A 12256-nucleotide genomic window follows, 5' to 3' on the forward strand; every position below is an offset into this window, starting at 1 on the left:
GTGGATCCCCTGAGTCTCTCTAATCCCCTAAGTGACTTCGTTTTTTTTTCGTGTGTTTGATGCACGCGACGTTATTGGTCGCGGGACAAACGACCAAATGTTTTGCTTTTGAGAGTCCTATCGGAGCTGTTCCCCGGACAACTCGATTTTGTTCTTTTTTCCTGCATTATCATATTTAAGATACAATTTAAATTATTGTTGCCATTGCTTGTGCTGCTGTTCTTCCAAACGTAATTAATTAAAAGCGGCCATTGTTATTGTTTATCCTGCAGGTGGAAGCGGAGCTGCTGAACAAGACGCATCATAGTATTATAAAAAAAAAAATCCCATCGCCGCCAGGCCCCCAACGCGAACTCTGCGACTAACGATGGAGGGTCAAGTGAACGACCACAAGAAAAGTACACTGGCCTCTCGTCTGCCGCGGCTGACGCGCCGCTCTCCGGCACGGCCGGCCGCGAGCAGCGGCAGCAGCCCGCTGTACGTCGACTCGGGCACGAGCTCCGCGTCGGGGAAGACCAGCAGCAACGGCAGCGGCAGCATCACCAGCAGCGCCGGGACAGGCGACTCGGCGGGCAAGCGCTTTAGCTTGTTCCGGCGCCCGTCGTTTGCGCTCCGGAGCAGCAAGAAGAAGACGCCGTCGTCCCCGACGGCGGCGGCATTGGTAGCGACGCCCACGATGGTGCCGATGCGGCCGATGGGAGGCGATGCGGCCAACCGCGACTCGATGGGCAGCGGCGAGCGGGAGTTCAGCTTCTGCGAGTCGCCCCGTGATGGGTTCAACTCGGCCACCCTTGAGTCCAAGTCGAGCCGCTGCAGCAGCAGCGTGGACAGCAGGGATGACGCGGCCTCGGGCTCGAGGTTCTCCCGAGGCTTCCGCTTCCCGACGGGCGGCGAGCGCAGCAGCAAGAAGGTGAAGCGGTCGCTCTCCGACTCGTTCGCTCGCGAGTCGCTGCTCACGTCGGCGACACGCGGCGTGTTCCGCAGCTGCATCCGGCCCAACCGCAACTCGGGAGAGTTCGACAAGGCAGTGATGACCGGCTACCGCAACGCCGCCGTGGCGCTTCCCCTGCTGGAGCTGACCGAGGAGACGGATCCTCGGGAGCTCCAGGAGAGGGAGGCTGCGCCGGCGGTTGCGGCGCCGGTAGAAGGGGAGGAGGAGGAGCGGTCGCCAGGCGTGGACTTTCTTGAGGCGGCCGCGGAGAGGCCGCTGAGGTTCGTGAAGACGGCGTCGGCAGACAACGTGTGCGAGGTGTGGAGCCTGACAGGGTCGCGGGAGAGCTCCGTTTTCCAGAACATCATCGTGAAGACGCAGAGCACCTCCAGCCACGTCTGGGAGAGAAACCAAGCCGATGTAGACGGCGATTCGGCCCCCCGAGCCGGCGACGGGAAGAGTCCACGTCGGCTCCACCAAGCGGACGGGCCGAACGCCGCCGATCAATCAGCAATAAAAAACGCCAACGCGCACGCCGGCGCTGACCGAGTGGACGATGACGACGAGCGGGGCTGCCTCGAGAAGCCCGCGACAGCGCCGACTGACGGGCACAACGGCCGTCACTGCGCCTCCCCGGGAACGTCTGCGCCACACCTCGGTACCGTCAGCCCGGCATCCCCGCGAAGGACACCGGCGAGGGCGGACCCGTCGCGGCCCGGCCTTCCTCTCGTCGCCGAGACTCGCTCCGCGGAGAGGGAAGCCGCGGCGCCCGGCGGCGACGGGCGTGCTGTGGGCGGATCGCGCTTTTTTTACCAGGGCGGCTTGGCGCATCACCCCGCGACGAACCTTTGCGGTGTCGGCGTTGGTCCGACAGCGGCGTACGCGCCGGCCCCCTCCGGGGACGTCGCCGTCACCCGGGGGGTCGACCCCCGGGGCACGGAGAGCGGCCCCGAGAGCTTGGCGTGGAGCGTGAACGAGAGCGTGGTGCGGGCCGGCGGCGTGACGGCGGCGCGGCGGCGCCAGGCCCAGGAGCTGCACATCGAGGAGGTGGCGGTGGCGGCCGCGTGCTGGGACGAGGCGCACGGGGCGGCGGGGGGACCCGGCGCGGACCCTGGCGGAGACGCCAGCTTTCCGCACAGAGCTCTTCCGCTCAAGGGTAAACACATTCCGCCGTCGCTACCGTGCAACTTGTGACCGTAACAGTTCACCAGAGGCCTCGTTGACCCGAATATTATACCGTACGGATGTAAGAGGAGGGCGTTGCTTTTCCTAACCCACACAATTGATGTAATAACAGTGGTTCTGCGGTTGTCAGTAGGATGCCTGTCACAACAGGTGTGTAGGACTGGTTGTGTGCCAGCTGTTGTGACACTCATTGTAGTGAAATGGAGGGAGGGTTAGTAGCCTGCGCAGTTGATCTGCTCATATATAAAACAAATACAAAACCAAAGCGTGCGACCATTTGACCTAGGCACCACTGACTTCAAGTGGTTCATTGAGCTGGTAAACTGTCGGTGTGTACAAATCACTCCAGTGTGTGTACGGTGGCTCGGCAGGCCAGACAGTGCGTTGGTGCTCACATGGCCAATCGAGTTGTACGTTACTCGATACAGGACTGAAACACAAAACGCCAATCGCTGACGCAGGGTCTCGACTTTCGAGCCGTCAAAGCCGCGGTCGCACGCTCCTCCACCCGGCTGTGAGCGGAGCCCGCATTAGCGGGGAGCCTCGTCCGTCCTTCTGCGCTGCCGCGATTGATCCGTTCGGGGAAACTCGGGCGAGCGGAAGTTTGTGCGCACTCCTGCCTACTTGCCTAACCCTGTTTTGCATGACAAGCTGCCAATGATCAAACCATCTTACTGCGTACCGATTTTTCAAAGCAAAAATCGCTTACATTTGTATTCCCCTCCACCACAATGTTTATAGATCACATGATAAGTGGCTTATCATGTGGAAATTAATAGCAGCCAAATACTGTAAATGTATGCTTATATATGTGGAGGGAAAACCCTTACGACCCAGAGAAAGATCCACACGACCACGGAGAGAACATGCAGACTCCAAATATACAGGCATCAGGGTTGGGATCGAACCCACGACCTCCTGTATACCAGGCGAAGTAGTTAACATCTGGCCAGCGCGGTACCCTGGTCAACTCGGCTATCGGCCCGCAAACAGGCTACCGTGCACGGTTGCATGTTGTGCGTCGACAGGGCCTTGTGACGCGGCGTAAACCAATAATGGGCCCCGCGCACGGAGCGTGACAATCCCACGCGGTTACGCTCTGAGCTCTCATCGTCCCGCTGGGGTGGTAGGGGGGGACCCAGTCGACACAATGCGTTACGGCTGCCCCCACCGCGTATAGTGGCCTCACAACTCAAACACGAGGTAGACAGAGCCTATTAGAGTTGTGTTGAACATTGCCTGCGGATCCATTCCTTTTGCTCTGCCCACTCCCAACACTGCTATTGACCCTCCCCCTCTCCCCTGAGGGGAGCCACACTCTTGGCCATTAACTGCGTGTCGCTCTCGCAGGACAGTGTCAGGCTGTCTGATTGGCTGCTTCGGCATTGAGGGTTTGGGGAGTGGAGAAGGAAATTGACGGCAAGGCGAGCTGAATGTGCTTGGGGCAGTCGATTATTGTTATTATTTTTTTAAATACAGTCGCTGAGCACAGGTTCCGAATTCCCACAACGCCGAGCGGCAAGCAGCAAACAGCATGATTGAAGCTGTAAAATAGAGTTAACACGTTTCTTGAATTGAGCGAGGTTCAAAGAGCGCTGGAGGGAAATCCGAAGTCGAGCAGCGCGAGCGAAAATTTAACCGTCACCTCGTACTTCCCTCTTTGCATCTCCACCGGCCACCCCTCCGTCCCAAACATCTCCTGAAAAAAAAATCTGCCGAGGTCTCCTAAACCTGACGCTTGTTTTCGTCGTGCGATTGGCGCGTGACCCTGCAGCGGGCGGCAGGGCGCAGGCCGGGGAGTTCTTGCGGCGGCTGTCCGAGGGCTCGGAGGGAGACGGAGCGCTGAAAGACGACAACGACGGCGGTGGTGGCGGCGTGGCGGTTACTGCGGCGGCGATGCCGGTGCCGGCGTCGCGGCACCGGCATCACGACGAGGACCGGAGGGACCGCGGCGAGAGCTTCGCCTCCTCTGGAGTCAACAGCATGGTGGGTCTCGCCCGCGTGCGCGCGGCGTCGCCGTCGCTCGTTTGCCCGGCTCCCGTGCCGAGCTGGCTCCAGAACGCCGATGAGTTCAGACGCGGGCGAAAGGCGGAGGAGGGGCAGACCGCACCGGCGGTGCCTTTTAATTTTTTAAGAGTCACGTTTTCGTTTTGTCTTCTGGATAAAGTGTCACCGTGTGAAATTCAACGACGTTTATTGGGTAATTGTGATGTGCCCACTCGCATCGCCATTGCATTTTATTTGAATTGTGACGGTAACTTGCAGCCCTCGGCGAAGGCCTCCCTCACGCGCCGCCTTCGGTCATGGGAGTCAACTCACCGCTTATCAACATCCTGGCCAGTGCCGTGAGGCCTGGGAGGGTAGACTCAGTGGAACAGTGCATCTTGATGCGCCGCACTCTGTTGCCCACAACGTAACCGTGCAATGACAAGCGGAAGGTGGATTCAAGAGGCACGGCTTCGAGCCTTGTGTTTATACATCACGTGCCACCTGCATGCCATCTTTCGCCTCCAAATACGTCTCACTTGGCAGACCAAAGAGGTGTAAATGATTAGGCAAATGCAAAAAAAACCTCAACGCGTTCGTCAATAACTTTGCGTGAAAAGGCTAAATATATAACAATGATGGTCCTTCATCAAATCACAATGCTTTGTGGGCAGTGGTCGTCTTCATAGTATATCAATGCGCTGTGAAGAAGTTCCATTGCCTGAAACGTCGCCTATTACATTTTTTTAATGCCGCAGTGTTATTGACAAATGTGGGGTTTATTTCTTGTTAATTGTGCTCGTGCATCGCTTGCAACGCAGCAGCAAGCACCGCTAGATAACTGAGTTACAGACGGTAGTCGTAGTCCAGCAGTTGGAGGTCTACTGGACATCTGTGAAAGCTACTGGACATCGGATTCCTCCAGTACAAATCAATATTCTGAATCTGATGCTCAAGTGCGAAATCCTGTGCCTGGGTTCGGGGAGCTGTGCTGCCACTTCTGCCCACCGGGTGGCGGTGGCGGCCTTCTAACCCCGTGGGCCCAGTCGCGTTGTGCATCACGCGCAGCTGGGAGCAACGTCGTTCCCTTTCTCTCTCCTCCCCCTCCACGCGTGGCCACGCTAAAAGCCTCTGCGCCGTCTTCGCCAGGCGTTTAAAAATATATATATACTTTCTGGTTTCGTGACTGACGTGAACTTCTATTGCTCTACTTAAAATATGTTAAAAGAAAATATAACCTTTGATGATGTCCCCCTTTTTTTCATAGCAGCACGGCTGTGCACTCTGCGCAGGCAATTTATTGCCATTTAATTCACATCCCTGTCCATCAGCAGGATCAAGTGTTCCCTTCCCCCCATCGTCCCCCCCCCCCCCACCCCTTCCTCCTCGCGGTCCAGCGGCCAGTCAGCCACTCGTGTCTTGTGGCCTGCGCGCCGTTTGCAGAATGCATCCCCAGTTAGTGCAGCTGAAAATAAGTAAAAAAAAAAGTGCGGCATTAAAATATATTTTTTTTCCGGAAAAAAGTGCGAAAACGTTTCCAGTTCGATTTCTACGACGCCTTGGACATTTTGCGTAGAATACGGAGTCGAGGGAGGGTTCCTCTTATCGGGTGTGAACGGTCTTTGTTCTTTACGTGGTGCCAGCGCTTCCAACGCTTCAGTGCGCGCGTCTTGCCGTCCACTCCCACCCTCTTATGTGTGTACAGGACATGCTGCACAGTCTGGGCTCTCTGGAGCTCGATGAGGATGACCTCATGCTTGACTCGGAGCACCTTGAACTATCGCTGAATGGGTTGAGCTTGCTCACAGGTGAGGGAGTGAGTGAGTTTGTGGGCGAGCGAGAGACACCAATTTAGCAGTGCACAATCCGCACCGAGTCTCAATACACTTTCTTTGTAGCAGGACCTGCACAGGATATTTAGAACATTTCTTATTTTTCATATTTTTTTTTTTATATACGTGGGAGGAAACATTTTTACCCTGAGAAATCTGTATGTAAAGGTCGATAATCAGATTGCTCCATCCCCTTGTGCAGGCAACCTCATGTAGCACAGCAGATCCGTGTGCCACGCACAGAGTCCTTTTTCCGTGAGCCACCAACCCAACCTATGCAGTGTTGGATTGCAACCACGCATCACCATGTCTGAAAATGCCACTCCCATATTTTTCAACGTCACTCTCGAACACATCTTAGCCTACTCAAAAGGCCGTTGGGAAAAGTGCCCATTATGGAAGTTACCATTTGTCATTTGTTTAACAAGGTGAGAACGCAGAGACCAGGATAGAGTCTTACTTGCAAGAGTGACCTGGGGAATTAGTCTGCCAGTAGGCGGGGGGCAATAAATCGCTGCTATGTGAGATCCCAATCAATTAATTTGCGTCGTAATTTTCTTCAATTTGGCAAATGTGGACGCTGACCCCTGGCACGCAATGCATCATGGGATCATGAACTTCCACAGTGAAACAGGTGACGAGTAGTAATATGGACATTCCACCCGTAGTAATATGGTGATTAGATCCCTAGTAATATGGTCTTTACACTCATAGTAAGATGGTCATTAAACCGGTAGTAATAAGCAGGGTGGCCGCTGGATTCGAAGTGTGAACTTCTCCACCAAGTGGCGAACGCGCTACTGCTCGGCCCTGTCACTTGATGTACGTATGTACGTTGAACTTTTTTCGCAACCGTACTTAGCCAACCGTGCTAATCAGAGGTGCGGGGGAAGGACAACAGCGACTGGAAGAAGGAAGCACGATGCACCGTAGTTGATGTGCTCCTCACAGGAACCACGAGTTTGGCGCCCTTTCAGCCCACACAGTGCTGTTCTACGCACCGCCTCCCTTATTCTCTTCACCCCGAATGGCAAAAGTGCTGCCGTTGAACGCTTTTTTTTTTGACGTGCAGAGGTGATTGAATTAAGACCCGTAAAATTCACTGCGCGTATGAAATCTCCAGAACATAGGACCTGGACTGCTCCTACATCGCTTGTCAGCCCTGGGGCTCAATCTCAGGATCACAGGGAATCCCGTCTCGGTGTTCCTGTCGTGGCGTACTCTCTCTCCTCCTCCTCCTCCCAACACTGCATTCTCAGAGCACCGTGTTAATTTGAGTAATGGGTCCCTTTTTACCCCTCGCGCCACGGTACAAGCTAGCGATGTCCTTGCTATTTTTCTCCTCCTCCCCGTGTTCAAAGATAGCCTACACACAAACACGCCCCCCCCCCCCACCCTCCCTACTTGCACCCCAATTCCATCGTTATCTGTCCACCGAATTGGAGACGGCAGGTTGGGACTGATGGATTGTCAGCCTTCGTCCGAATCGGACCGTTTTGTCAATACCTATTTTAATTGTGGAGAATGCTCGTGGGGATTTGTTTTCAATTAGTGACCAATGGGCTTAATTGATGCACGGGGAACGGGGTGTTTGGCAGGCGAGTTGGGTCATGAGCAGGGGGCGTATCCCGGCCATTGATTCGCCTCTGCCGATGATATTTGCATGAATCCAATAATGCAGGCCCTCTGTTTCAGCTACTTTGGTTTAGGGCACAGCAGCATAATTGGACAAAATTGCCAACAAGCGTATTGGATTTCCAGCCACTTTGAAAATGGAATGAAAAGTCCCCAAAAGGTTGATAATTTCGGATCGCTATTAGATGGGGAGGCATAGTATTTTATTTTTTGTTCTCTCGGGCTCTCAGGGTTTGGCAGGTGCTCTGCTCGTTTACAGAATCGGAGATAATTTAAGAAGCCCCACAAAGCACGTGCATATGAATTTATCCCCCACCGTGGCCACTTAATTTCGTGTGGTCCAAATTTGTTTGCCAATGGAGATGCTTCTAGTAACTGCGTCATGAAAAATCAAGTCCACAAAATTGCTGTCATACTTGCATTGTGTTAGTGCATTCTCAGGGTAACAGATGGATGAAAGAGTTAATTCAAATGGAAGGTTAATTCATCAATGATATTGATTTACAGAATTCAATCCTTTGATTAATTGAATTGATTTACCGTCCCAAATCCCATGAAGGAATGCTGCTACGAACTTCCCTGTCAGATCGGCGTTGGGGCAGATTAACACTGATTTGTTTTACAACAAGAAGGTCAACAGATTGCTGCGTGGTGGCCCCGCGTGGTGGGGCACGTGGCCCAGTCTTCTCCCTGGCGGTTCCTCTCTGCACTCACCACCGTGCCACCATGCTCATTTGAAGAGCTTTTCACGGCTAATAACTCGCAATTTTTATTTTATTTTACCGGGTAAGGCCTACTACTGAGCTTATGTCGCTCTTTTTTCAGAAGCAAACCTGGCCACAAATGATAGCTCAAAAAGAGTGGCTTATGTGGAAATTTATAGCAGCGAAATACTCTTAAATGTGTTCTGTTGATTATGAATGTGGAGGGAAAAACCGGAGCACCCGGAGAAAAATCCACGCGACCACGGAGAGAGAAAATTCAAATATACAGCAGACGTAAGGGTTGGAATTGAACCCACTACCTCCTCCACGGTGGAGAGGAAGAATGGGCCATTGCCTGAAATGTCGCCTATTATTTACATATTTTTCTGTTCATGCCGCACAGTTGTGTTTTGGAATAGGAGAGATAGGCAGCAGGCGTTGCTGTGTTTCAGGCCCAAGCTTATTTCACAGGACTCTTCATCCCAAGAGCGAAGAGACAACATTTATTTTTGGAACAGGTGGAAGATTTTTCCCACCTTTTTCCTCTTTTGTTTCGAGCAGCGGCAGTAGTAGCAGCAGCTATGGAGCTGGCAGATACCCCACAGTGATGTTTCCTCGGGTCCTACAGCAAATGATTAGGCTGGCACTCGCTCTTAATTATTTTTCTATAATTGTCCATAGTCTCTTTATTAATAGCGACGGTTAAGAAAATTAAATATCCCCTCAGGTGAAATGGTTATATCAAACGGAGCTCGGCTGATGGGCCCAGGGATGCCTCTTAGTCATGTGACAATAAATCACAATTAAATTTACATAAAAACTATTATCCTCGTTCTATTTAATGTTATCTGGATGAAGACTCAGGGTGTGAAATTAACAAAGGTTTTGAATGTAATTGTGTTGTTCCGATTCGCATTGCAAGGGATTAATTTGAATAATTAATAACAATCATTTACTTGTCTCAATCCACTTCTGGATGAGAGCCTACCCATACCATTGAGGCCATCAGACTAAAATGAAGGCACTACCATCGCTGAGTAAACATTTCAAAAATACCTCCTCTTAGCTTGAACCAAGAGGCTGGTTTCACTTCTTGGATGGTGTCCATAGTTATCCCGTCTAGGATAACTGTATATTTCGCGGTGCCAGTGGTGACTTCAAGGTGGACATCTGGAACACCCTCTACCTTATCCTTGTTTTGAAGACCCTGAATAATTCCTCAAATGGTATTAGATGTGATGAGCCAATGGGCTACACCTGTCTGTTTAGCAATGGACAGCATGATAAACCGTCATTACATTTCTTCTTTGGTTTTTTTCGGTTAAGTCACGTCTAAAAATAAAATAATAAATCAAAATAAAACAACACATTACGACGTTTCAATTGCAACACAAGCAATCATCATCAGGCATAAAAGAAAATAGCAACAAAAATCTAACTAGAAAACTATAGACTGACATACAAGCAGACAGACATCACAACGGCACACATAGAGAGGAGTATACAGGCACACGAAAATTAAATAACCTAGTAAAATATTGAAATGTGATGTAATACAACACAGAGAGTCGGTTAACACACAATTAACGCATGGCCTGGTTGACTACGTGTTTCAAAATTTGCTAAGTTAGAATTTTAAGTGTGAGCAACAAATATCTAACTAGAAAACTATAGACAGACATACAAGCAGACAGACATCACAACGGCACACAGAGAGAGGACACAAATCGGCTGTGTGAGCAACAAACATCTAACTAGAAAACTATAGACAGACATACAAGCAGACAGACATCACAACGGCACACAGAGAAAGGACACAAATCGGCACAAAGAGATGGTCGTTTCTGTGACGGTCCCTTAAATATAGAGAGGAGGGGGAGGGGACGGGGGGAGGGAGAGGGAGAGTTCACGCCAACGTACTACCATTGTAAGTGAGATGATAGACGCGGCACGGGAGGCAAACCTGAAAATTAGGACAAACGCGGCACGGGAGGCAAGCCTGAAAATTAGGAGACAAGCACACGAAAATTAAATAACCTAGTAAATTATCGAAATGTGATGTAATACAACACAGAGAGTCTTACAATGGTAGTACGTTGGCGTGAACTCATTGATCTCCCCGCCATCTCCCTCCCCCCGTCCCCTCCCCCTCCTCTCTATATTTAAGGGATCGTCACAGAAACGACCATCTCTTTGTGCCGATTTGTGTCCTCTCTCTGTGTGCCGTTGTGATGTCTGTCTGCTTGCATGTCTGTCTATAGTTTTCTAGTTAGATGTTTGTTGCTCACACAGCCGATTTGTGTCCTCTCTCTGTGTGCCGTTGTGATGTCTGTCTGCTTGTATGTCTGTCTATAGTTTTCTAGTTAGATATTTGTTGCTCACACTTAAAATTCTAACTTAGCAAATTTTGAAACACGTAGTCAACCAGGCCATGCGTTAATTGTGTGTTAACCGACTCTCTGTGTTGTATTACATCACATTTCAATATTTTACTAGGTTATTTAATTTTCGTGTGCCTGTATACTCCTCTCTATGTGTGCCGTTGTGATGTCTGTCTGCGTGTATGTCGGTCTATAGTTTTCTAGTTAGATTTTTGTTGCTATTTTCTTTTATGCCTGATGATGATTGCTTGTGTTGCAATCGAAACGTCGTAATGTGTTGTTTTATTTTGATTTATTATTTTATTTTTAGACGTGACTTAACCGAAAAGAACCAACGAATAATTCCTGCAGTCACGAAAGCTCCCAAATTAAGATCGTCATTACATTTGTTTTTTTACATTTGATTGAGCTGAAGTAAAATAAAAATTATCGGTTCAAAGCTGTCTTGCGACAAACTAAACTAACTGCGATTTTTATTTTACCAGGTGAAGCTCACCGAGTCATATAGCTCTCTTGCAGAAGTGACCTGGCCACATATGATAGCTCAACGAAGTGGCTTATCGCATGGAAATGCATAGGCAGCCAAATACTTCTGAACGCATGATGTCGATTCCAAATGTCGAGGGAAAAACCGGAGTACCCGGAGAAAAATCTACGCAACCACGGGGAGAGAGACACCGCAAACTCCAAATACATAGGCATCAGAGATGTTTCCTATCTCGGCCGAGTTAGTTAACATCTCGCCACCGTGGCGCTCAATATCTTGCAGAGTGCGTGGGGGAAAGTGCGCCCCCTTAGAGGATAAAGCGGCCACCTGTAGGATTTTTTCGGGAGGAAGTCCTCCCCCCAAATGCCATTCTTCTCCGACACGTGGGGCCGCCGCGTTGCTCTGTGAGCTTTCCCGTTGAATTCGTCACCTCACGATGCAGGCACCAGTAGCTCGCGCGGAATGAATTGGGGGGAAAAAAACAAACGTCGTCGTACGCAACGGACGCTGGGTGTTATTAAACAGTGAAGAATTGTTCCCGGTTAGATCTTGCAAAATCACGTGAATTGTAATTTTTCCATTATGCCTCATGCTCGCCGTGGCTGTGCCATTGTTTCCAGGTGGCATTGAGCCGCTGCAAAGCCCTGGGGACATGCGGCAACTGAATCTCCAGCGCTGGACAGAGAACGCACAAAGGTTTCCGACTTAATTACAGCGAATTACCATCTGTAATATTTTTTTGCTCAATCCTTTCATATGCATATATTAATATGCCACTTAATATTCTCGCTTATGACAATGAAGAAGCCTGTGGAAATGTTTTCCATATTTGCCTAATTTAAATTAACACGCTCATTCATCACGTTGATCACTGTAGACATGCCTGTATTGATGGGATATTGTATTGCGTGTGTGCGTGCATGTGTGAATGCGCGTGTGCGTCTGTCTTTTATGTGAGAGTGGTCGCGCAGTGGCTAGTGCGTTGTGCTTTGAACCTCGCGACCCGAGTTCAGTTTCCGCTCGTAACCAATAATAGTGGTGAATATTTGAACCGGTCCTGGGCCTCCCCTAGTTCGACTCATCCTTAAAAGCGTACCTGGTGCGGTGTGTAAACA

At 50.6% G+C, this 12256-nt stretch overlaps 1 protein-coding gene across 8 annotated transcripts in view; it reads left to right on the forward strand.

The window, feature by feature from the left end:
• The window catches only part of LOC144720725 (uncharacterized), a 55328-nt gene that overhangs the window by 23023 nt on the left and 20049 nt on the right, over window positions 1-12256 (forward strand). For all 8 annotated transcript variants that reach the window (XM_078597715.1, XM_078597716.1, XM_078597719.1 and 5 more), the window contains 4 exons: window positions 273-2087; window positions 3891-4102; window positions 5808-5910; window positions 11762-11837. In XM_078597715.1, coding sequence (XP_078453841.1) covers window positions 368-2087; window positions 3891-4102; window positions 5808-5910; window positions 11762-11837 — 2111 coding nt within the window. In that variant the 5' untranslated portion in view covers window positions 273-367. The remainder of the gene's footprint in view (window positions 1-272; window positions 2088-3890; window positions 4103-5807; window positions 5911-11761; window positions 11838-12256) is intronic.

The sequence above is a fragment of the Lampetra planeri genome, chromosome 9 (genome assembly GCF_965212315.1).
Source record: "Lampetra planeri chromosome 9, kcLamPlan1.2.h2, whole genome shotgun sequence".
NCBI classification, from domain to species: Eukaryota; Metazoa; Chordata; class Hyperoartia; order Petromyzontiformes; family Petromyzontidae; genus Lampetra; species Lampetra planeri.